The sequence below is a fragment of the Barbus barbus genome, assembly GCF_936440315.1.
Source record: "Barbus barbus genome assembly, chromosome: 27".
NCBI lineage: Eukaryota > Metazoa > Chordata > Actinopteri > Cypriniformes > Cyprinidae > Barbus > Barbus barbus.
This window is the reverse complement of record NC_136755.1, coordinates 29606746-29634267: the sequence shown is the minus strand read 5'-3', so window position 1 is coordinate 29634267 and position 27522 is coordinate 29606746. Positions and strand designations below refer to the sequence as shown.

General features: G+C 36.7%; 2 protein-coding genes across 3 annotated transcripts in view; both read right to left on the bottom strand.

Moving 5' to 3' along the window:
* The window catches only part of LOC306847557 (FH1/FH2 domain-containing protein 3-like), a 74042-nt gene extending 58132 nt beyond the window's left edge, over window positions 1–15910 (bottom strand). Inside the window, exons 1-3 of the mRNA XM_079381546.1 lie at window positions 15529–15910; window positions 4354–4466; window positions 2254–2318 (exon numbers count right to left, since the gene is read on the bottom strand). Coding sequence (XP_079237672.1) covers window positions 2254–2318; window positions 4354–4466; window positions 15529–15693 — 343 coding nt within the window. The 5' untranslated portion in view covers window positions 15694–15910. The remainder of the gene's footprint in view (window positions 1–2253; window positions 2319–4353; window positions 4467–15528) is intronic.
* LOC306847560 (tRNA-dihydrouridine(47) synthase [NAD(P)(+)]-like) overlaps window positions 1–27522 on the bottom strand; it is a 356345-nt gene that overhangs the window by 228984 nt on the left and 99839 nt on the right. The window lies entirely within an intron of this gene.

Below are 27522 nucleotides of genomic sequence, written 5' to 3'. Positions count from 1 at the left end.
TGGAATCGCTCAGTTTCTTCTTCTTCTCCTCAGAAATGAAATGCATTTTTGAGGGCCTAAACATTCTCGAAACCTCGTGAAACTTTGCACACACATCTGATATGGGTTTCAGAAGTGGGTGTGGCAAAATGGCTCGATAGCACCACCTATAAAATTTCAATGAAGAGCCCCTCGAGCTATGCTTCACGTACATGTAGTCTGAAACTCAACAGGAAGTCTGTTATTTTGACAGCAGGTTTTTGCCATTTTGAGGCATTGTATTTAAACAAACTCCTCAAAGAGTTTGAATCAGATCAACACCAAACTTGGTCAGTCTAATCTAAAGCCCTTTTTGATGTTAAATTGCGAAGATCTTGAGTTTTCGTTGAAGGGTGTGTCCGTGGCGGCCTGACAAATTTCAAAATGTAACATTTTTGAGAAGTTGATGTAACTCAGTCATACAATTTAGTGATGGGGTCGTTCTTGAATGATTCGTTGAACGAATCTTTAATGTGACTCGGGAAGAACGAGTCATTTCAGGGAGTGATTCATTCAGTCGTACAGGTTCTGTACTGGAATTAGTTCACCTGGTTCGAGTCTTTGGGTTTTTCGAATCGTTCGTTCATCACGTGACAGCCCAATAAACTTAGCATAGCAACAGTTATAACGACAGTAATATAAACAACAGTTTTATTATTAATAATAATAGTTATTATTACTTCGAGAAGTATGTTCTACAGTACAATGCTAATGAATTTGTCAAACTTTTATTTAGGTTGCTTATAGTAAAGTTTCTGTGTGTCTGACAATAGATTTTCTAAAATTAAAAGGTGAAATCCAAGATTCTGTGAGATTTCGCGTTAAACAGTGAATTCTATTTTTATGACTGGATTCTTTGAGTCTGTCCGTGTTTCACAGGCAGTTACACAATCCTGTGCATGTCTGTATATGTGCACACAATATATATTAAAGCAATAAAGCACTTGAGATCACGTGATGCAGCGACTCTATTAACACAACAGTAAATCCAGTGGGATTGTGGGAATCAAGGGGAAGCAGGTGGCTGGAGACTTAAAACTCATCATCTGTCCACTTAAAGCCCCAGACACACTCACTCACACAGACACACACACTCACACACACACACACACACACACACACACACTCACTCACTCACTCGCATGCACACTCACTCGCACGCACACATGCGCACACACACACTCACTCGCACGCACACACGCGCGCACACACATGCGCACACACACACGTTTACTTTGCTATCTAAATGGGGACTCTCCATAGGCGTAATGGTTTTTATACTGAACAAACTGTGTGTGCTATTGCCCTACACCAACCCTACACCTAAACTTAGCCCTCACAGGAGACTTTGTGCATTTTTACAATTTAAAAAAAACTTTGTTTAGTTTATTTTTAAACCCGTTTTACAAATGAGGATGTCACTTTTGGGTACAAAATATGGTTAAGTAGGTACACACACACTCTCACACACACACACACACACACACACACACACACACGAACGCACACACAAGGTGTCAAATGTCCCTCTGCGCTGACACAGGAAATGCGACCACATGCAAAGGCATGCTGGGAAGTCAAGTGTGAATTTTAATGAAGCTCATGAGAGAGAGGCATCAAAGCCCCGCCCCTGACCTTTGACCCTCCCTGATCTCTAACGGCAGCAGCCAATGAGACACTTGACCCGTGATCCAGGAATAGACACACTATCAGTGAAAGAGACGGAGAGAGAGAGACGCGCTCAAACGCTTTATAATGATTATAACTTTGACTCGCTGACACCAGTCCCTGACACAGTCTGACAGCTACTGAGATCACTGCACTTCCTTACAGCAAAAACTATTAATAATGCACACAGTATTACAGCATACGGATTTCTGAAAGACGTCTCTTCTGCTTATCAAGGCTGCATTTATTTGACCAAAAATACTGTAAAAATAGTGAAATTCAACATTGATAATAATCAGAAATGTTTGTTGAGCAGTAAATCAGTATATTATAATGATTTCTGAAGATCATGTGACACTGAAGCCTGGAGTAATGATGCAGAAAATACAGCTGCAGATCACAGAAATAAATTACAGTTAACACATATTCACATAGTAAACAGCTACTTTAAATTTCAATAATATTTCAAAATTTTTACTGTATTTTTGACCAAATAATGCAGCCTTGGTGAGCAGAAGAGCCTTGCTGCTGTATAACTGATCACAGATGTGTGTGTTTGAGACTCACCGATACACACATGAACACGGACGCTCAGCTGAGTGCATAAAATCACACTGTGCTTCTTTCCCCTCCTGAAAACACAGAAAACCAGCAATACTGCTTAGAACAGAAGATAATAGCAATAAATCAGAAATGTCCTAAATATACTGACCAGACACGACACACACACACACATTTTAACAAATTATTTAAGTCCACTTAAAAGAAATACTCTACAAGGACATAAATATTACAGATGTAGTTAAGTACATGTACAAAAAATCATGGGCCAATGGCATACAGCAGATCTTCACAATATTAAGCATATCACTCAGTTGTTATGGGTATAAATAGCAACGTCTTCGCCATATATGACGGCTACCTATGATAGCAGACAGAGCACAGTACTTTGTAACCGTTTAGCCCTCTTTGTGGGCATCCCAAGTTGTTGAAGCCCTGTCACAACCAGCCTGTGTGTGTCCTAAGCTGCCGAATATAAAAACAGTAACCCATCTCTGAAATAATATTTAGGAGAGGTTGGTATTTAATGACTTTGGTTATAAAAGCTTCCTCCATACTAGAGTCAAAGGTGCATGCCAAACACCTCTCTACACTCCTCATTAATCACAACAACATCAGGTGTATTCACAGACAGATGAGAAAAAATGTCAGAATTATTACTGAGATACTGAAACATAGATGGTTTTACACAGGAATGTTTGTATATTCTTACTAAAGGTGATAAATGATTTGATATGTCTTTCACTATCAGGTCCACTCTTCTGTCGTGGCGTGTTAGGTACATTCCCTTGTAAACATGGCAGCCATTCAAGATATGTGGCAGTGTTTCAGTGATCTGCTCTGTAGTGTGATGCAAACAATGAGGAACCTGAGTTGTAGGAAACCAGATAGAGAGGTTGAGTCTGGTAGGGAGAACTTGTAATCTGGCTTTTACTGTGAAATGAACAATGTCCCGACTGAGTGCAGTATTCTTCAGAAATGAATGTGAAACAGAATGATCAGCAGAGGGAAGACATGAAGTTTCAGTCCAGTGTTTTTGTTGGTATTGATGTAATTCCAGGAGAGTTCACCGGGCACCTGCAGATGTTAGCAGGTGGCTATCACCACTGTACGTGGCTGTTGCCCTGACATAGGTCAGGACATAGGACTCTCACGCTCTCAGAGTCAGACTACACCCACTCCAGTGATAACACAGAGGTCATATTCAGGTCTGGCCAATCTGACCAGACACCAAAACCAGCAGAGTGTCCAGTTTCCCGCTGGGTTTCCTTTTGAAGCCAAGTTAGTGGGGCTCTGACTCCGTGGCCAGCGGCACCTTGCGTCCAAGAACAGGGAGGATCGAGCTAACTCCCTAACGTCTTTATCATCATTATTCAGCATGTTCAGAAGATGGGAAATCCGCATGCTGTTATAAATCCATGTTTGGTACCCCCAACCCTACGTCCCATTGGGGATGAAAAATAACATCACGAGTGCTGTGTGTATTAATTCCAAACCACTTTCGCACTAAGCTCACTGTTTGAAGCCAGTCCATGGGCAGCCAGTTTTAATGCTTATCTGAAGTGATGTTGGGGGAGTGAGCTGTTCTCCACAGATTACTTCAATAAAGGAGCCTCTATATACATCTTTCACTATGTCAATGAACAGCTGAGGTAGCTGTATTCCTCCAATGATCTGATCATGACATCGTGAGATAAAGTTCCAAATGCATCTCTAAAGTCCAGGAAGACTGAATACAACATGACTCATGCTTAAAGTCATCTATCCCTGTTTTAAGGCAGAATACATGTTCATTCATACCTTGCATATTGATGTAAGCCTTCTGCTTGGTGAATAAGATGTCAGCCTCCATACTCTGGCCAGTATGCATTTCATGAACACCTTATAGATGATAGGAAGAAGGGATATATCCCTCCATGTCGACAGATCATCAGGGATGTTGTCTTTTTTTGGAATGATGAATTATCATATGATGAATTAATGCTCCTTTCCATGAGTCTGGTATTCTCTTATTTTCCATACTCACATACACACACACACACACACACACACACACACAGAATAGCACTAACATGAGTGTAGTGCCCTATGTAGTGCGCGTCTCACCCTGCGCAGTCGTCCGGCTGAAATCCCTCCAGCTCATCTCTCTGCTCATCCAGCGTTGACTCCAGATCCAGATACACACCGGTGTGAGAGAGCTGCAGAGCACAGTCATCCAGCTGCACACACACACACACACACACACACACACACACACTTTACAATCAGGGACATTATCACACTGTTATACTTTTGCATGTAATAACCTAGATCACTGTCTAATACTTGATGGCTGCTCTGTAAATTCTTCGTCATCAGTTAGGAACCTAGGCGTACTTTTTGATAGCAATCTTTCCTTCGAAAAACATGTTTCTAGCATTTGTAAAACTGCATTATTCCATCTTAAAAATATATATAAATCACGACCTATGCTCTCAATGTCAAATGCAGAAACATTAATTCATGCATTCATGACCTCGAGGCTAGATTATTGTAATGCTTTATTGGGTGGTTGCTCTGCACGTTTAATAAACAAACTCCAGCTGGTTCAAAATGCAGCAGCTAGAGTTCTTACTAGAACCAGGAAGTATGACCACATTAGCCCGGTTCTGTCAACACTGCACTGGCTCCCTATTAAACATCGTATACATTTTAAGATCTTGCTAATTACCTATAAAGCCCTGAATGGCTTGGCACCTCAGTATTTGAGTGAGCTCTTATCACATTATAGTCCTCTACGTCTGCTGTGATCTCAAAACTCTGGCCGTTTGATAATATCTAGAATATCAAAATCAACTGCGGGCGGGAGATCCTTTTCCTATTTAGCTCCCAAACTCTGGAACAATCTACCTAACACTGTTCAGGAGGCAGACACTCTGTCAGTTTAAATCTAGATTAAAGACCCATCTCTTTAACCTGGTTTACACATAATACACTATCACATTTCTATAATTCAAATCTGTTAAAGGATTGTTAGGCTGCATTAATTAGGTCAACCGGAACCAGGAACACTTCCCAAAACACCTGATGTACTTGTTACATCGTTAGAAGAATGGCATCTACGCTAATATTAGTCTGTTTCTTTCTTATTCCGAGGTCACCGTAGCCACCCAGATCCAGTCTGTATCCAGATCAGATGTGGATCAGCACCTAGAGATGACCTCTACAGCAGGACACCTAGATGAGCCCCAGAGACTGATCCCCAGTGAAGACCCTGTCTCCAAGACGGCCATCGGGACAAGACCACAGGAACCAGATGAGTCCTTTACACAATCTGACTCTGCTTTAGCCTAGATTTAAACTGCTGATTTTGTCTGGCCAGAGGAGAATGACACTATTCGACAAACTATTTCCCGTCTAAATACTGTAAAGCTATTTGCATTATTAAAAGCGCTATACAAATAGTATTGACTTGACTTGTTATACATCAGATACAAAAAAGGTCATTGTGACTTTTTAATCTCATAGTTCAGACTTTTTCCCTCAATTGTGAGAAGAAAAGTCAGAATGGTGAGATGTAAAGTCATACTTAAGAAACAGGCGTTCAAATATGAGTTTTTTTATTAATATTTTGAATTAGTTTTTGTATATTTTCTGTTTTATTTGGCTTTAAGTTTTAGTAATTTTGTTGTGTGTTTTTGTCATTTTGTTGATTTAAAAAATAAATACAGCTATATGTGTCAGGGTATTGGACTGTCTTTGTGTGTTTTTGCTCCTCATGTGATCCGTGACCCAGTTTCTCCCTCATGTTGATTGTTAATTTGATTCCAGGTGTGTCTTGTCATTAGGCTCTTAATTGTCTGTGTATTTAAGGGCTTGTCCATTCAGTTAGTGTTTGTCGGTTCTTAAACGTGTTCCTGTGTCTCCTATGTTCCCCATCGGATAATTAAAGACTCTTTTTGTGTGTATCTCCTTGTTCCGTGCTGCTAGTGAAGTGTGACAATATGGTTTTAATTCATTTTTATTGCAGTTTTAGTTTTTTTAACACATCAAAAAAATAAGATTTTTATATTTTTTATTGTATTTAATCCTTATTTTCTTTAAGTTTTTCATCTTATTTCAAGTTATGAGATCTTATTTTTATTTATTTTTTTATATCTTATTTTATTTCAATTGAATGGGTATGATTTGGAAAGGCATTACATGTTTTAAAGTGCCCCTATTATGGATTATGGAAGAGTCGACTCTGAATCATTGAAACGAGTCATTTTTAAAACGAATCTTAAGCAGTTTCATGTTGACGTCAACATGAAATATTAGCATATTGCTGCCCGCTTGTTGGTCTTTTCGCGTTGGTCTGAATGAAAATTAAAATGCAAATTCATTCTTTGCCACTAGGTGCCACTTTTGGAGCGTTAAAAATGTCTGTTTTCTCGTAACGCTGTACACAAAGCAGCACTGCCCTCACAAACACTGCTTTATCAGGCGTTACAGGCGAGAATCAGACCAATCACTGCAGATAAGCGTCACACAAAGTTTGGAAAAATGAATTGTTGAGTGAATCGTTTGGGAGTTGTTGAGCAAATAAGGTAAAAATAAATGCATATTATAAGAAAATGAAAGTGTTTTTTGACCTTGCATGCATGTCAAGCTGTTGTTGGTGACTCCCAAAACCAAAATATGAACCTTTCATAACCCATAATAGGGGCACTTTAATAAAAGGTCTAACAGCTAATAATGCATATCAGAGCAAAAACCAAGCCCTGTGGTCAAAAACTGCCTGTAGAGCTCAGAAACCGGATTGAGTCAAGCCACACACATCTGGGGAAGAGTTCAGAAAAAAGTTCTGCTTCGTTGAAGGGTCACAGAAGCATGTAGTCTCCGTAACCCTTAATGGAAGAAGTCTGACACAACCAGGATTCTTCTTAGAGCTGGCCTCCTGGACAAACTGAGCAATTGATGGAGAAGGTCCTTGTCTAGACTGGTGACCAAAAGAAACGATGTGGATGCAATGTCATGAAGGCGATTAAAGCTGCCTTAAAACTGTGTGCATGCATGTATTATATGTTATATATGAGTCACATTTAAGAACATGTCTCTGAAACTGTCTCACAAGAAATGGTTTTCAAAGCAACTGTCCTAGAGCACTGTCTCCCTCATCTAACACACCCGATTCAACTCCTCAGCTCATTAAAAGAGACTTTAAGACCTGAAGTGGGTCAGAAAAGGGGACAGAGAGTTGAGAGTGAATACAATGTCAGATCCGCGTCATGTTCAGCAGCCGCAGCTCTTAAAGAAACAGCACCCAGAATAACCTATTAACCAAGCTGCTGTGATGTCTGTTCATCAAAGAACAAAAGAAAAAAAGAGGAAATCAATAACTTTTATAGCTTTAAGCTTTCATCTAGATTTAATTTAGAATTTAGTGTTTGATAACTTTATTCAATTTCTGTATATTTCCTAACTTGCTGAACGGCACAGGTAAATATGACATTTATTATAATGGGTTTATGTGAAGATTGTTCACTTAAATTAGAAGTTATTTTATTAAAGTGTAATAAATGTTCAAATTGATAGCTCTCAATTATACTGCAATGTTGAATGGCTATAGTCAATGGTTAAATTTTAGGGAAAAAATAACAGTTTTATAGAGGAATCAATAGTATTGGTATCAGTGACACTGGCCTTCAGTCATAAAAAAGATGCCATTAATCAAATATTAAAAATATACTGTCTTTATGTTGTCTGTACATTAATTTGAAGATTAAATGTGAAATTATTGCAATATAAAAGTATATTTAAAAAGTTTGATGTTAAGTGGGATTAATTGCGATTAATTTCAGAAAAAACATGCCATTAATTAGTAAATTTTTTTAATCGATTAACAGCACTAATATATATATATATATATATATATTTCCAGCTCAAGACGGCAGCTTTGATTTAAGCTCAGGCCAATAAACTCAGCCCATTCAAGAATGTGTCATACAAACAACACTCAATCACACATGAATCACACACTACACCTGCTGGATAAAGAAGAACATCTGCACATTTCTGTTTATAATACAAATGTACAAATTCCCCCAGAATTTATTTATTTATTTTTTTTACACAAGAGTATCAGATTGAAACAAATTGGATTTATTGTTGATAAATACGACTAAAATTTGACTTGGCTGGATTGATAAATTATATATTTATCAATCCAGCCAAGTCAAATTTTCCCAGTACACCATTCCCAATACTCATGATGGTAATGTTTATAATAACTTATAGTAGTTGCATTTATCAGATTAGAACTGTGTGATAATATAGTTCACATATACTGAGTGTAAAAAACACTAAACAGACAGAAATATGCAATGTGCTATTTCTGGAGTCCTGTAATAATAGAGAGAAGCAACACAAAGCTAAACTCTGGTCAAATATCTCCTGCACTGACTGCAGCGCCTGACATTCTGGGGTTATAAATAGATCCGACTGAATCTCATCCAGTGTAAGTGGTAGTTAGTGAAGGCTGAACTCTCATGAGCCGCTGTCCGACTGTCCTTTACTGCAGTGTGCAAAACACTTAACCCTCACTAACAGCAACTTAACCCTAACTTAACACCAATAGCCACAACTTAATTTTAACTTAACATTAAATTTAATGTTAACATAGCCACAACTTAATTCTAACTTAACCCCAACTTAATGTTAACGTAGCCACAACTAAACCCAAACTTAACTTTAACTTAACTGCAACTTAACCCCAACTTAACTCTTATATAACAGCAACTAAACCACAACTTAACCCCAACTTAACTCTAATATAACCGCAACTTAACTCCAACTTAATGTTAACATAGCCACAACTTAATTCTAACTTAACCCCAACTTAATGTTAACATAGCCACAACTAAACCCAAACTTAACTTTAACTTAAAGGTGGGCTATATGAGCTAAAATTCATATAATATTTTCCACTGTCCAGACGATATTGATATTATATCACGATATGAGGGAAAAAAATTTGGAATCACAGTTTAGTCCACAGTTTAGACCTTAGTTAAATCATAGGCAAAATATGTATTTAACCTTAACTAGAAAAAAAAACATGATTTCAAGATCTAAGGCAAAAATATAATGGTCTAACTTTAGATGTGTGAAATTTTGCTACATTAGACACCTGCACAAAAGAAAAACAGCAAACGGACTGAAAGAACATGCAAATTCACTCTATAACAGCAGATGGCGCGTATGGCCTCAACTTAACGTTTCTGTGGTTACCGCTGTAAATAAAGCTGCTCTGCACTGCGCTTATGAACATGGAGGTAAGAGAAAAAAGAAAATGTCATCAAGTTTTCTGAAGAGAGTTCCCTTCAGATACTCGTTCATATTAACCCCCTGCACCCAATTCATTATTTATATTTTTCTTATTTTTAACATTGTGAACAGCGATCTTGCGCTGCCTGCTAGTATTTTCTCTCTTTGTGTCCGTGTTCTGCGTCTCTGTCCTGTGTTAACGGCCGTTTACAGACTTAGTAGTATTACCACACAAATTACTTTTTGGGAAATTATTGTAATCCAGTTTGTGTGCAGTTCCGAAAAACCGATCGTGTGTTTGGAGCAAAAACTATCCGGTTCTGATTTATGTCTGTTCAAGTGGAGCATCTCTCTCTCTCTCTCTCTCTCTCTCTGATGACGCAGTAATGACCGCGTGAAAAATCTTTGTCTGTCCATTCAATGAAATCGATGAATATGTAACGGTATCTACAGTATAGCAAAATCCATATCACGGCACAACATAATACTGGTAGTCACGTTAATACCGGTACAGTGCCCATCCCTACTTTAACTTAACCCCAACTTAACTCTAATATAACCACAACTTAACCCCAACTTAATGTTAACATAGCCACAACTTGAATCTAACTTAACCCCAACTTAATGTTAACATAGCCACAACTAAACCCAAACTTAACTTTAACTTAACCCCAACTTAACTCGAACATAACCGCAACTTAACCACGACTTAACTCTAACTTAACCCAAACTTAACCCGAAACTAACCGCAACTTAATGTTAACTTAACCTAGGGGTGTGCGATATGACGATTTTTGATCGTGGACGATAAAAATGTCTCCACGATCTGCTTTTTAAGAAATATCGTAGTATCGTGCTACAGCACACATTATGTCAAATACAGTTCTGGCGCCGCGGTCTCTATGTACTGTACAACACCACATACAGCAGTAGAGTTACTCTGACAGGACACTGCACTTATTCGCGATCGCAAAAGTACATTATTTGCATACAAGCCTTGCTGGTTAAATGTTTAATTCGCGCGCTGGTCTGACGTGCGCTTGTTCTGAGCGCATACACCTGAAGCACGCGCACTAAAACGCCTGTCTAACAGCGCCAGAGCGCCTGATTACTCAACTAAGTTATATTTTGCGCTAATACTGTCAAAACACACAAGGTTTACATACAGACTGAGTTGGTTATCTCTAAAATGAAAGTAAATAGTTAAGAGAGAAACGGATGCGTGCCTGTATATTAGATGCGTGCAGCTCTTAAAGGGACAGGACACTAAACATGCTATCGACTGTCATTAAAGGGATAGTTCACCCTAAAATTTTATTTCTGTCATTATTTACTCAGTGGAAAACCAAACAGTTGCTGGTCCACATTGACTTTGATAGTAGGAAAGAAAAATCCTATGGAAGTCACTGAGGACCAGCAACTGATTGGTTTTCCACCTTCTTCAAAATAGCATTTATAAATGTTCAGCAGAAGAAAGAAACTCATTCCGGTTTAAAACAACTTTTGAGTAAATGATGATATAAAAATACAACATTATGACAGAATTGACAGAATATTAATTTGTGGGGGAACTATTCATTTAACGTTAACAAAACAACAAAACGCAAAAGAGAAAAATCACTCACTATTCTTGACTGAAAAACTTTAATACAGTTGCTTTAGGATTCAGTCTATCTAGTGTTTTATTTTTATATTTGTTCATTTAATTTCATTGAATGCTCTGCTAAATACACCTATTGTACCTGGAAATAAAGCACTGTTTGTTTTATTTGTATATTATGTGTATTTGTAATGTGTATCTTTGTTCTTATTTTTTAATAAGAAAAATAAAATAATGACAAAGATTTTTTATCTTCGCCCACTTTGGCCTAAATATCTGCCATGCATCTTTGTCTTTCTAGTTTGGCTGTAATGCTCAGACAACTTGTAAAACCAAAATAGTAAAACTAACAAAGAATCGTGATAAAAATCGTGAATCGTGATATTTCTATAAAAAATCGTGATATGATATTTTTCCCATATCGCCCACCCCTAACTTAACCCCAACTCAACTGTAACTTAACCCAAACTTAACTGTAACCTCACTGAAACTTTTCCCAAGCCACATGCACAAACTAAAGAACTAAAATGACTAAAACTGAATAAGAATTCATAAAAAATACACAAACATTTAAAAAACCAAAAACGAATAGAAATTAAAACAACGTGTTGAGTAAATGGCTAAAATTTTAATATTAAAGTTAAAACCAAAAATTTAAACTCATTCAAAATAATAAAACTATAGTATTATCTTGATTATATAAAAACAACACTGATCCACATTTTTATTAACCTTATTAATATGTATTTATTCATAAAATAATTATTTTTTTATATATTCAAAATAAACATATTTTGGCCTAAATGTATTTGAATTGCATATAAATTTCCATCTATCTGGACTTCACAGTTTTAACATTAATTAACTGTGATGCATATTTGTCAGGCATATACACAACAAAATCATGGCATAATTTATTATTAACTATTTGCATCCATTTGATTGTATTTAGGCTCATAATATTTTCAGAATGCATTTATTCAAATAGATCTGAATAAATGTCTTTATTGTGAAAACAATTACATTTACTAAGGTATTATTAATATGTTTATGACTAGCTGTGGAACAAGCAAAATTCAGTTAGATAAAATGCATAAAACTGAAATTGAATCAAACTGAATGAATAAATATATAAAGCTGGCTATTGTGTTTTTAAAACCCATTAAGATTATTAGTACTATTAGAGAAATCTGATGTGTTTCATTTATGTTTAACTGACAAATATACATCACAATACGTTTATTAATGTTAATACTATCCAAATCCAAAACACACAAATCTTAAATTTAAGACTTATTATTTTTAATGTGCAGATCAGACAGTAAATTATGGCGCTTGCAACATGAGGGTCACAGGTTTGATTCCCAGAAAATGCATGATAATATGTGTGCAAATAATGCAATGCAAGTCACTTTGGATGAAAGTGTCTGCCAAATACAATAATCATTAATGTACTCATAATATGCATTAATATTTATGGCTCAACACTCTTACTCTTAGTGTTGATACGGTGTTGAACAGACAATAATAAGCAGGAAAATTAAGATTTTGATCCATTTCGGCCTCAAAGAAAAACCTGACAGCTCAGCATTATGAGGAAAATACAACATCAGAGGGAGAAGAAACTCTGTCACAGAACGGCATTCTGGGAGCAGCATAGACCTCTGTTTAATTTGACAGAATCGACCGAAACAGCCAATTACTGGCCATGACTTTCACTCAAATGACAGGCTGACACAGAAAAACACAACGCCACATGCAAACACTGAGAAACCAGAGAGAAAGTGCAACATGGACAGAAAACAAACAGAAATACAGATGTCAGTTTAACAAAACATCTTCATCAAACCAGCGAAGCTTAAACCACAGAACAAGATCAGATACTAAAACACACTAACACTCAGCATGACTGAAATCATTGTTTCCAACACAGCATTTTCCAGTTTAGCATAAAAATGTGTGATTTTAAATGTATGATAATATAATATATATGGTTATGCTTGTTCAATAACATTTACAAACAATAGCATTATGCAGTTGACCTAGTTTGGTTGTATTGTCTGTTGTTTACATTTGTATAATGATGGATTTATACTTTAGCAGCATTAAATGGTCTTTTCTTATGTTGCAGCCTGCATTCTGAGCGCATAAACACTGTTTTAATCATTTACAACCAACGAAGTCTCCATTACTGAAGCAAAGATGAGTGTTTCTTCATCAGATTTGGAGAAATGTCTCAGCGATTCATAATAACTCTTCCTCCAGTTAAAAAGTGCATCTGCTGTTGTCTCTCACATCAAAATCCAGCCACATATTAGTTTAGAGCTGTCTTGTCTTGTAAACGCTGCTTGATCTGCAGATTTCTCTCCTGATTCAGACCAGAACACTTTTATGGATACACTCTATGGTGTTTGAGTTAAAAGCGTCTTAATGCTGGATTAGTTTCAGTTTTTGTCTTCTCCAGATGTTAACTGATGGACTGGAGTGGTGTGGATTATTGTGGTGTTTTTATCAGACTCTCATTCTGACGGCACCCATTCACTGCAGAGCATCCATTGCTGAGACACTGATGCAGTGACACATTTCTACAAACCTGATGAAGAAACAAACTCATCCTGTACATCTTTGATGGCTTGAAGGTGAGCACATTTTCAGCTAATTTTCATTTTTGATTTTCAAGTACAAGAGTAACACACACACGTGTGTGTGTGGTGTGTAAAGTGAGATGACGCGTGTGCGCTGTAATCCCTGTTAATGCGAGGTGTGTGTAACAGTAAATGTCCTTTAAGACCTAATAATCTGTCAGTTACTCTGGAGGTTTTAACCCTTTACCTTCACACACACTCAACAGCGTGTCTGCTCTGCAGTAATGTTTCAGATTTACTCCAGCACACTTGACACTATGATAAGAGCAGTTTGTTCATTCACACTCTTAACACTTCTCAATATAAACATAGTAATACAACTACAATGGTTAACACTATAATATTTGGATATGTGAATTTCTACAATTTCTAAATGATGAACATGATCAAAACTCTCAATCTCCTCATGTCTTCTGTCATCTGAGTGATAGTTTAGAGTGTTTTAACCAGTAAAAGCTCTTTTAATGTAATTGTAGAAGCGTCCAGCTTCAGCGGCTGCTTCTCGTGTCAAATCTGGACTGATTTTGATCAAGTAATCATCAGAATAACTGCAGTCATATCTCCAGATAAACACTTACTGGACTGAAGCAGCTCAGCTTTACTTGATTCTCCATCAATCATATTCTAGATAAATCAGTGCGTCTCAAATCTGATCATCAGGATCTTTTGAGGAGCGTTTGTTTCCAGAAGCTTTACTTTCTCTGTTCCTCAGCGGAGGAATGATCTTCATCTCACATCTTCTGAGGAGCGTTTATTTCTTCAGCTCTCAATCAGCATTGCATTATATGTTTGGATCATTTACATCTCATCTTACTAAGACATATTACTGGAGAGATAGAGGGACCGCTGATATTTAGATCATTTTATGTCAGTATCTGCTGCACTGTTATAAAGATCTCAGTGATTTATACGATACAAGCAGCAGAATGTCATCATATAAAATCAGCATCTGCCTGATGCATCAAATTGTAAAATGTGCCTAAAGATTCAATAAACTGTTCATTTCACAATAAACTGATTTTACTGCTTATTATTTCATAAGTCGGGCTGTACAGGGTTAACTTCATATATGTCCCTGCAGAACAAAAGCAGTCATCAGTAACACAGGTATATTTGTAGCAATAGCCAACAATACATTGTATGGATCAAAATTATACATTTTTATCTTATGCCAAAAATCATTAGGATATTAAGATCATGTTCCATGAAGATATTTTGTACATTTCCTACTGTAAATATATCAAAACTTCATTTTTGATTATTAATATGCATTGCTAAGAACTTCATTTGAACAACTTTAAAGGAGATTTTCTCAATATTTAGATTTTTTTGCTCCCTCAGATTCCAGATTTTCTAATAGTTGCATCTCAGACAAATATTGTCCTATCATAACAAACCATACATCAATGGAAAGATAATTTATTCAGCTTTCAGATATAAATGGACTTTTATGACTGGTTTGTGCTGCAGATATATTGTCTGTCAGTGAATGAATGAACGGCTTTAAACACAAACTCATTTAACTGACCTCAACACTTTAACACTTTGGTTTTTAATACATGCTACACAATAAACACCAAATTAATGAATAGAAATACTTAAAAGTAAAAGTTAATTATTCTAAACAGTATTTTTTGGAAAATATCGAGCAGAAAAATAGACATTAAATCACTATGCATGCTTTAAATGATAATTTATTGAAGTATAAAAGAGGAGGATAAGTTTGCGTGTAGTCTGAGGTGATCTGACCTTGTGAGGAGCCTTCAGGAGCCTGTGGACCCCCGCGAGCTGGTCGATCAGAGGGATATCTTCTCTGAAGCTGTAGAGAGGAGCTCGGGTCGGTTCCGGGAAATTGGTGCTGTTGAACGGATCGGTGTCGTCGAGAAACTGAACGCGGCACACAAACGAAGACATGATGCATCCATTCACGGACCACCGCCGTTTCCAAGCGCGTCCTTTCCCCGGTAACGACAACAACACCGTCCTTCGGCGGATCCGCGTCCGTGCTTCGGTGCTTGCGCCGCGGAAATGATCTGAAGAACCGATCAGAAGAAGCTCTGTCCGTTACTCCGAGCTGAGCGCGAGAGCCCGAGTGTCACGAGCGGGTGAACTTGGTGAAGGTGCGGGGAAACCGGACGCCCCCCGCGGATTAAGCGCTTTACCGGCGATGAGGAGAAACAGCGGCCTCTAGCGGCCAGAGACAGAGACGCACTGTTCTCCATCTGACCCTGCAGCACAAAAGCAGTCATCAGTAGCACAGGTATATTTGTAGAAATAGACAACAATACATTGTATGGGTCACAATTATACATTTTTCTTTTTATGACAAAATTCATTAGGATATTAAGTAAAGATCATGTTCTATGAAGATATTTTGTAAATTTCCTACTGTAAATATATCAAAACTTAATTTTTGATTAGTAATATGCATTGCTAAGAACTTAATTTGAACAACTTTAAAGGAGATTTTCTCAATATTTAGATTTTTTTGCACCCTCAGATTCCAGATTTTCAAATAGTTGTATCTCAGACAAATATTGTCCTATCATAACAAACCATACATCAATGGAAAGATGATTTATTCAGATGATATATAAATCTCAATTTCACAAAATTGACCCTTATGATTATGATTTTGTGGTCCAGGGTCACATATGAGGACAAAACCAGTCATAAGTGTCAAGTTTATACATACATATTGTTATACATCATCTGAAGCTGAATAAATAATCTTTCCATTGATGTATGGTTTGTTATGATAGGACAATATTTGTCTGAGATACAACTATTTGAAAATCTGGAATCTGAGGGAGCAAAAAAATCTAAATATTGAGAAAATCTCCTTTAAAGTTGTTCAAATGAAGTTCTTAGCAATGCATATTACTAATCAAACATGAAGTTTTGATATATTTACGGTAGGAAATTTACTAAATATCTTCATGGAACATGATCTTAATATCCTAATGATTTTTGTCATAAAAGAGAAATGTATAATTTTGATCCATACAATGTATTGTTGTCTATTGATACAGATATACCTGTGCTACTGATGACTGCTGCTGTGCTGCAGGGTCACATATACTGTACATATATACATTTACCACGGTAACCTCAGGAGAGAACACAGGGTGAGATGAAATATAGCATTGTTTTAAATCTATAAAAATATCTAATTAGATATTTGAGGTAAAATAAATAAATAAATAAATGTATTTAATAAATAACTACACTTCCCCAGTTGATTGACTACATTAAGAATTGCAAACCCTTTTTTTGTAGCCTGTGTTGTTTGAATATGCAAATTATGCATTATCCTAATAAATATGCACTAATTTGCATACAAATCCAAAACAGAAACCTGAACTTTGGATAAAGTCAGCCATGCATATACATTTTTTTGTGGCAACAATATGCTAAATAAATATATGTTGTAAACAGTGAAGTATATGAAATATATTTTGAGTTGTTTTGTTTCAACTCATCAAAATATATTTCAAAATGTAATTCATTATTTATTTGTATTTAAGTGTTTTATATGTTCACATCTGTTATAGAAAACTAATAAAGATTTTCTTCAAATCTGACCTGTGTGAATGCATTTTCTTGGAAATGTATGGAGGGCAAAATTTATTTTGAATGCATTTAAAATATATATATATATATTTTTTAAATATACAAAAAAAATGGCCAAAATATATTGGTAGAAAATGTTTACAAAAACATATTTTGAAACTTTTTTTTCTTAGCAATTTTTGTATATTTTAAAATATTTTTATATATTTTATATTTAATAATATTTAAAGATAAATTGTTCGATTTTGTTGACATATTTAAAGGATTTTCCAGAGGGGATTTTGGATTTCTCTTTATGTCACTCTATAAATCAGAAAATACTGTCAACAGCCAGAAAACAAATACATTTTCACCATGTTTTTAGAAGTAAAATGTTAAATATATATCAGTGTGAATGAAAAATGAACAAACCCCTCAGTAAAATCCTTCAGGATATAGATAGGAATAAATCTGTATGCAAGAGAAATAAGTTACGGATTAAAACTGAAATCGATAAATAAACACTTTTTCAGGTTTTCTTTGCACTAAAGACATTATGAAAAGCCCAAAATCTCCAAATTCATTCTTGTGTCTGTAACTACTCTCATTTGCGTGAATCATCGTGTCCACAATAAGCACAATTCAGCTCTGTGTACAAATAACTAAAACCTTTTACAATTGTAAACAGGCCTGAAGAATTTAAATACCCAAATTGACATATTTACATGCAGTCCAAAGGTTTGAGAGCACTAAAATGCTTCTCTCTAATTTATACACAGCATTTGTGCATTACAAAATGTATATTTTATGTGTATTATAATTATATATTATCAGCATAATTTGAGCGAATAGTTGAGGTGAAAAATATGTATTAATCAGTATTTGGTGTTTGTGCTTTAATGACAGCAGCACTGAAGCCTGATGAAGATGAAGATGAAGATTTAATTCAAAGAACATCTCGAGCTTCACTTTAAGTTGTCTGTAAGAGTCACATGACACTCATTTACTTACATTTGATTGGTCACTAGAAACACTGCATTTGATGTCCTTTATTTAGTTTAAATGTTTTAAATCCTAAATCTTAAATTAAAAGGCTTTTGAATCACATTTCAGATTTTTTTTCAATAAAAAACATATTTGTTATAGTTTATTAACGCCTCATCACCAGACACGCATAACTTTTCATATCAAACTGATGCTCAGACATTGTATATGCTTATTTAAATGTATGATATTAATCAGGAAATTAATAAAAAATGCATTGGGTTTTCCAAAAAAGTGCTCTGTGAGGGAAATGCAGGGGTTCAAGAGTTGATGAAAAAAATTAATAAAGAATCATATGTAATAAATATTATATTTATTATATATAAAATATATAATTGCAATTACAAAAACAATCAAAATAAAATGATTACCTGCATATGACCATTAATCAGAGAAATTAAATTATTCTTAAATGTCAAATTATTGTAATATTAACTTGAAATGTTTGTCAATCCCTGAATTAACCCATTAATCATCACCAGAATTTAATTTACAGACCGTTCTAAAAATACAAAGCTCTTAATATCAGATAAATTCACTACTTACAGTTCACCTGAGGCTAAAATAGGCTAAAAATAAACTTCTGATCAGCAGAATTGTTGGAAACAGACAGCAGAGGGTAGCAGAGCGTCACGATTGGACTAAACCGGATCAATAATGACCACTTTGTGTCCTCTCTTTCCCAGAATAGCTAGTTTTAGGTTTGTTTTCCTATATTGAAGGTCTCTCTGAAGTCCTAATTCATTATATCTACTTTTATATACATTGCTTTGACCGTTCACTGTCTTCTGATGCTACAATTGGTCGATTATTACAGCACCTGCACACTATTGGTAGTGCACACTAGTTTTCAGGCATTTCCTTCAGCAAGTATGAAAATAATAGGATTTTATGCCATTTAAACATCTTTTTAAGCAAAAGAGGGCACATGCACGCTGAGATCAGCATCAATAAAGCTCCCTGCCGTATTAAAGTGTTCATTAATGTTTGACACACTGTAATCTCTTACTCTGAGGCTTTCATGATTGAGCTTCTGAAGTTCATCTGTGGATCGGTGTGACGTCACGAGGCTCCTGACATCATTCATCTGAAGATCTGGATCTCTCAAACAGGTTTGTTCTCTCTCTCTGTAGAGCCACACCAAAAACAAGCTTTATCTAAACATCAACTGGTTTATGGTAAGTATGAGTCCTAAATAAGGCATTAATGATAAAGCTGATGTTTACTGAACCACTGACCTGTGTTTGTCACACACACATGCATGTATAATAAACTTAATGTGATGCATATGTACATAAATAAAAAATTAACTTTAACCTGTTAATGAATGATACCTAATGCATTAATGTTCACAAACTGAACGTTATAAAGCGTTGCTGATAGTTTGGCGCTGCATTTATTTGAACAAAAATACAGTAAAAATTGTGAAAATTTATTACAATTTCAAAGCGCTGTTTTCTATGTGAATATCCATTAAAATGTAATGTATTTCTGTGATCAAAGCTGTATTTTCAGCATCATTACTCCAGTCTTCAGTGTCACATGATCCTCAGAAATCATAATAATATACTGATTTACTGCTCAAGAAACATTTCTGATTATTATCAATGTTGAAAACAGTTCTGCTGCTCAATATTTTTGTGGAAACTGTGATACATTTAATTTTTTAGGCATCTTTGATCAATAGAAAGTTCAAAATAGCAGCATTTATTGGCAATCGAAATCTTTTGTAACGTCATTAATGTCTTTACTGTCACTTTAAAGTAGTGACCTCCACAAATCTCTGTTTCTGTCTCTGAATTTGTCTCATGCGAGTACAGGAACTAATCTGTGCACGAGATCAGGAGTGTTATCAGTCTTTATTAGTCACTCACTATCATTAATGAGCTGCAGAGGAAACAATCAGAAAAAAACAGATCAATAATGTTGTAAACATGACCTGAAGGTCAGATCTGACGTTTACAGTCATCTGACGCTGATTGTGATCCTTCAGTATTCAGATCAGGTACACTGCTAATAATAATATATTTTTGCAAGTGCGTAGGTTTGATTTGGGCTTTGGTGGGGACATAACTGCATTTAATTGTCTGATTAAATATTATCGCTTGGAACAATTTAGTAGTCACTGGAAATAGGATCATGTCTCTATTAAACTCCCTTCGGAGGTGATTATAATATGAGTCAGACATTGAAGTGAGTTGCTGTTTTTGTCTCTTGTTTTGTAGCCACACAGAGACATTTAGTCAGATTTAATGTTTCTAATCTCATTTTGTTAGTGACTTTTCTTTCTGTTTTAAAGATGCTTTCTTTGGATTGTTTGACTACTCATAAGAGAATATAGTATAACTGAATTCATTTGTGTTTCCTGCTAGCTAAATTTGACATATATAAACAAAAATTCACTGGCTCTAAATCTTTCTTTTCTTTATTCAGAGTTGATCTAGACGAGTACATGGAAACTGTCCAAAGTTCTGTTCATCCTAAAGCAGTGCAAACACCTCTATATTCATCTTATGTGTCCTCTTAAGGTGAAACATGGTTTGATCTAATCACGATAATTCATGATCTGCACTCAGTTGAATCTGAATAATGATTCGTGAACAATCATTTCAGATCTGGCGGCGACTGCATAAACTATTTAGACTAGTCTTAAAAAGTTTGTCATCTAATTTGTTTTTCTTCAAGACTGGTCATAACTTTTTAAATTAAGTTATGTAAAGGTAGATTGGTCTTATTTGTATTGGAAAAGTAAGACTGATTCCTACCCCAACTGCTAGTTGGTCAAACTAGTTCTTAAGTCTTAACATTGTGGCTAAGCTTATGCAACTTTATTCATTCGCAAAATGATTCACAAACTTCTCCAAAGTTCCGATCTAAATCAAGTGATTCGTGAACCCGCTCCGAAGTTCCGATCTAAATCAAGTGATTCGTGAACCCGCTCCGAAGTTCCGATCTAAATCAAGTGCTTCGTGAACCCGCTCCGAAGTTCCGATCTAAATCAAGTGCTTCGTGAACCCGCTCCGAAGTTCCGATCTAAATCAAGTGCTTCGTGAACCCGCTCCGAAGTTCCGATCTAAATCAAGTGATTCGTGAACCCGCTCCGAAGTTCCGATCTAAATCAAGTGATTCGTGAACCCGCTCCGAAGTTCCGATCTAAATCAAGTGATCAAGTGATTCGTGAACCCGCTCCGAAGTTCCGATCTAAATCAAGTGATTCGTGAACCCGCTCCGAAGTTCCGATCTAAATCAAGTGATTCGTGAACCCGCTCCGAAGTTCCGATCTAAATCAAGTGATCAAGTGATTCGTGAACCCGCTCCGAAGTTCCGATCTAAATCAAGTGATTCGTGAACCCGCTCCGAAGTTCCGATCTAAATCAAGTGATTCGTGAACCCGCTCCGAAGTTCCGATCTAAATCAAGTGATCAAGTGATTCGTGAACCCGCTCCGAAGTTCCGATCTAAATCAAGTGATCAAGTGATTCGTGAACCCGCTCCGAAGTTCCGATCTAAATCAAGTGATTCGTGAACCCGCTCCGAAGTTCCGATCTAAATCAAGTGATTCGTGAACCCGCTCCGAAGTTCCGATCTAAATCAAGTGATTCGTGAACCCGCTCCGAAGTTCCGATCTAAATCAAGTGATCAAGTGATTCGTGAACCCGCTCCGAAGTTCCGATCTAAATCAAGTGATTCGTGAACCCGCTCCAAAGTTCCGATCTAAATCAAGTGATTCGTGAACCCGCTCCGAAGTTCCGATCTAAATCAAGTGATCAAGTGATTCGTGAACCCGCTCCGAAGTTCCGATCTAAATCAAGTGATTCGTGAACCCGCTCCGAAGTTCCGATCTAAATCAAGTGATTCGTGAACCCGCTCCGAAGTTCCGATCTAAATCAAGTGATCAAGTGATTCGTGAACCCGCTCCGAAGTTCCGATCTAAATCAAGTGATCAAGTGATTCGTGAACCCGCTCCGAAGTTCCGATCTAAATCAAGTGATTCGTGAACCCGCTCCGAAGTTCCGATCTAAATCAAGTGATTCGTGAACCCGCTCCGAAGTTCCGATCTAAATCAAGTGATCAAGTGATTCGTGAACCCGCTCCAAAGTTCCGCTCTAAATCAAGTGATTCGTGAACCCGCTCCGAAGTTCCGATCTAAATCAAGTGATTCGTGAACCCGCTCTGAAGTTCCGATCTAAATCAAGTGATCAAGTGATTCGTGAACCCGCTCCGAAGTTCCGATCTAAATCAAGTGATCAAGTGATTCGTGAACCCGCTCCGAAGTTCCGATCTAAATCAAGTGATCAAGTGATTCGTGAACCCGCTCCAAAGTTCCGATCTAAATCAAGTGATTCATGAACCCGCTCCGAAGTTCCGCTCTAAATCAAGTGATTCGTGAACCCGCTCCGAAGTTCCGATCTAAATCAAGTGATTCGTGAACCCGCTCCGAAGTTCCGATCTAAATCAAGTGATCAAGTGATTCGTGAACCCGCTCCAAAGTTCCGATCTAAATCAAGTGATTCATGAACCCGCTCCGAAGTTCCGCTCTAAATCAAGTGATTCATGAACCCGCTCCGAACTTCCGCTCTAAATCAAGTGATTTGTGAACCCGCTCCGAAGTTCCGATCTAAATCAAGTGATTCGTGAACCCGCTCCGAAGTTCCGATCTAAATCAAGTGATCAAGTGATTCGTGAACCCGCTCCAAAGTTCCGATCTAAATCAAGTGATTCATGAACCCGCTCCGAAGTTCCGCTCTAAATCAAGTGATTCGTGAACCCGCTCCGAAGTTCCGATCTAAATCAAGTGATTCGTGAACCCGCTCCGAAGTTCCGATCTAAATCAAGTGATCAAGTGATTCGTGAACCCGCTCCAAAGTTCCGATCTAAATCAAGTGATTCGTGAACCCGCTCCGAAGTTCCGATCTAAATCAAGTGATTCGTGAACCCGCTCCGAAGTTCCGATCTAAATCAAGTGATTGGTGAACCCACTCCAAAGTTCCGATCTAAATCAAGTGATTGGTGAACCCGCTCCGAAGTTCCGATCTAAATCAAGTGATCAAGTGATTCGTGAACCCGCTCCAAAGTTCCGATCTAAATCAAGTGATTCGTGAACCCGCTCCAAAGTTCCGATCTAAATCAAGTGATTCGTGAACCCGCTCCGAAGTTCCGATCTAAATCAAGTGATTCGTGAACCCGCTCCGAAGTTCCGATCTAAATCAAGTGATTCGTGAACCCGCTCCGAAGTTCCGATCTAAATCAAGTGATTGGTGAACCCGCTCCGAAGTTCCGATCTAAATCAAGTGAATCGTGAACCCGCTCCGAAGTTCCGATCTAAATCAAGTGATTCGTGAACCCGCTCCAAAGTTCCGATCTAAATCAAGTGATTCGTGAACCCGCTCCGAAGTTCCGATCTAAATCAAGTGATCAAGTGATTCGTGAACCCGCTCCGAAGTTCCGATCTAAATCAAGTGATTCGTGAACCCGCTCCGAAGTTCCGATCTAAATCAAGTGATTCGTGAACCCGCTCCGAAGTTCCGATCTAAATCAAGTGATTCGTGAACCCGCTCCGAAGTTCCGATCTAAATCAAGTGATCAAGTGATTCGTGAACCCGCTCCGAAGTTCCGATCTAAATCAAGTGATTCGTGAACCCGCTCCGAAGTTCCGATCTAAATCAAGTGATTCGTGAACCCGCTCCGAAGTTCCGATCTAAATCAAGTGATTCGTGAACCCGCTCCGAAGTTCCGATCTAAATCAAGTGATTCGTGAACCCGCTCCGAAGTTCCGATCTAAATCAAGTGATTCGTGAACCCGCTCCGAAGTTCCGATCTAAATCAAGTGATTCGTGAACCCGCTCCGAAGTTCCGATCTAAATCAAGTGATCAAGTGATTCGTGAACCCGCTCCGAAGTTCCGATCTAAATCAAGTGATTCGTGAACCCGCTCCGAAGTTCCGATCTAAATCAAGTGATTCGTGAACCCGCTCCAAAGTTCCGATCTAAATCAAGTGATTGGTGAACCCGCTCCGAAGTTCCGATCTAAATCCAGTGATTTGTGATACGTGATTTGAATCTGAATCACCTGATTCACAATACACAATCTGATTCAAACTCTTCGAAACAGTGAATTATTTTGTGACACAATAATTTAACTGATCCCGAGTTTCGAAAATCTCCATTTCATCCATCACAGTCCATATTAGTATAGATATCCAGCATGATATTTTCTCCATTGAGATCTGATTTGTTTTCATTGCACCAATTATGATGGAGTTTGTAGCTTAATTCACTGTATTTGAAATAGTTTGAGCTGCAGTTCAGTTCAATAGGAAATCAGTTTCAAGCATCCAGTCTCTCATACCATTGAAGTCAATGTTCAATGTATCAATATTGTAATAAATATTAAAGAAATGATTGTTGTATCTGATTGTATTAGTCTGTAAAGAGAGTGATAGTCAATGTAAAAAAGAGCAAATGAATACAAAACAGCAGAACAACATAAAGTTAAAGAGGGTAAACTTTATTATTCAGCTGAACTGAGCTTGTATGTTCGGCTCTTAAAGGGATAGTTCACCCAAAAATGAAAAGTCTGTCATCATTTACTCACCCTCAAGTAGTTCCAAACCTGTATTTGCCTGCTGAACAAAAAGGAAGATATTCTGAAGAATGTGGGAAACAGAGCAGTTCTGGGGCACCACTGACTTACATAGTATTTTTTTTCTTACTATGGAAGTCAATGGTGCCCCAAAACAGTCTGGTTACAAACTTTCTTCAGAATATATTCCTTTGTGTTCAGCAGAACAAAGACATTCATACAGGTTTGGAACTACTTGAGGGTGAGTAAATGATGACAGACTTTTCATTTTTGGGTGAACTATCCCTTTAAATTCTCAGGTAATATCAATGGTGTGACCTACATATTTCAGATGTGGCCAAAATTACAACAACACATACATATATATATTAAATTAGCAAAATTATTGCTAGGGACAGTGTAGTAGTGTAGTGTAGTTAATTTACCATCTGCTGAACCCTGAACTCTCGGTTGATTAACCCCAAACCTTGCTTACTCGAGGTATGTGGTTCCAAAACCGCGTCCGGGAGTAAGTTCATTCAACACAGAGTATGTTCCTGGTTAAGACTCAAGACATTCTCAACAGAGCAACTAATCAATTTTTGGTTTTGGCCAGCCAGTTTTTTTAGTACTAGTTTGGAGCAAGAGAAACTGGGGGAGTGACTTTTTTGTGTCAGACATGTGTCATTTTGCTCAAATTTGATTGGTCCAATTTCAGTTTGAGATCTCTAACCCAGAACATAACCTGCCCTGGAGCAGGTTAGCCGTGGAGTGTAAGTTACTATGGTAATGAACACAGCTAAAAGCCAAGCCACTTTCATGATACCTAAAACCCAGGATTGGTGCAAACTAAACTGAAACTTACCTGGCTAACCAGCTAATCCAGCTTCATGGTACAGGCCCCTGGTCTGTTTGTTTAGAAATTCTGAAATCCAGATCAATTTACTTGAGATGCAAAATGACCTAGGATACTAAATCTCGTTTCCTTATAAACTAATCAAAATTGAGGTTTTGTTTTAAAAGTTATGCAGCTGTATCTGAATTATAATGCTATTATTAAAACACAATGACAATAATAAACAAGTGACTCTGACAACAAAATTAATCTTAAAAATATGGGTCATTTATGCCAAATTCAAAAGAAATAAAATATATTTTGCATACAGAAAATGACGCTTCATTTTCTATTATTTATGGTATTAACATAATGCAAAAATAATTAAATTAATTAATTAATAATTAAATAATACAATTAATTGTAAAATGTAATTCGTAATTGTAAAAAACAACAATAGAAATCATGGTCCAGACATAATTTTAAATGAATAAAATCAATAAATTCAATACTCCATAACGATAAACAAGAGATAAAATCTCAAAATACACTGCGAAAAATGTTTTCTTACTCAGGACTGTGTTTACAAATTTCAAAACATTATTCAATCATTAAGAAAGCAAGACTTTATGTATTTTTATTATATTTAAAAATAAAAAATGACTGATGATTTGTTTTTTTTGCAGGGTATAATGACTGTAAACTATATAAATGATCGTTGTCTCTGTGATTTCCATATTTCATGTCTCTTTCCAAACTCTCTTTCTGTTCACGCAATAAAATTATTACAAATCAAACATGTAGGCAGCATCAAACATGATACTGTCATCATAGATAAAGCACCTGAGTGTGTTATATAAGAGCTTCACGTCAGGGTTTATCAGTGATCATGTTACGCCTCACTTATTTCTTAACTCAAATGTGACATTCCTCCTGGTTAGAAAAATGATTACAACAACAATTAATGTAGTGTCAATCCCAAATGATTGACCAGATGAACACGTGCTCCTGTGCCAAACAGCATCTCATCTTATGTAAGCGTTTCGGACGAGTCAATAAATAGCTTGAGAACATCTTCATCTGACAGCTGAGCTGTTCAAACGCCATCAATCATTCATCACATCTCAAATCACAATGCATCACCGATGCTCATTTATTATTTAGCATGTTGGACTTCAGTGCTGCGGTATGGAATGTGTATGGATTTATGATGCTATAGGGAGTATCTGTCAGATAACACACTCTTGACCTGTAAACCCACTCTTGTAAAGTCATTAACCATCAGTTTGGCCGCTGTCTGTTTAGCACTTCTGTTGAAAGAAGCCGTCAGTCAAACAACAGTGGATCTAAATCACTGATCTTTTTATTAAAACACCAACGGCAAATGATGAAGAAATAAATGAGCGACTGAGTGAGGGTCATTTTTCACCCCAATTTTTAATGAAGAAAGAAAAAATATATTATAATCCGTATTATTTTAGTAACACTGATGTGCTATTATAGTTTTTGTTAATATATGTTATTTTTATATTTTCTGATTTCAATTTTAGTTAAAGTTTTAGCACTTTTGTTGTGTTTTAGTCATTTTTATTATTTGCCGTTTTGTTTTTTTAAATACTATATGTTTATATACAACCCCAATTTCAGAGAAGTTGGGACATTTTGGAAAAATGCAATAAAATCAAGAGTGATTTGTTCATTCTCTTTAGCTTTCATTTAATTGACAAAAGCACACAGAAAAGTTTTCACAGA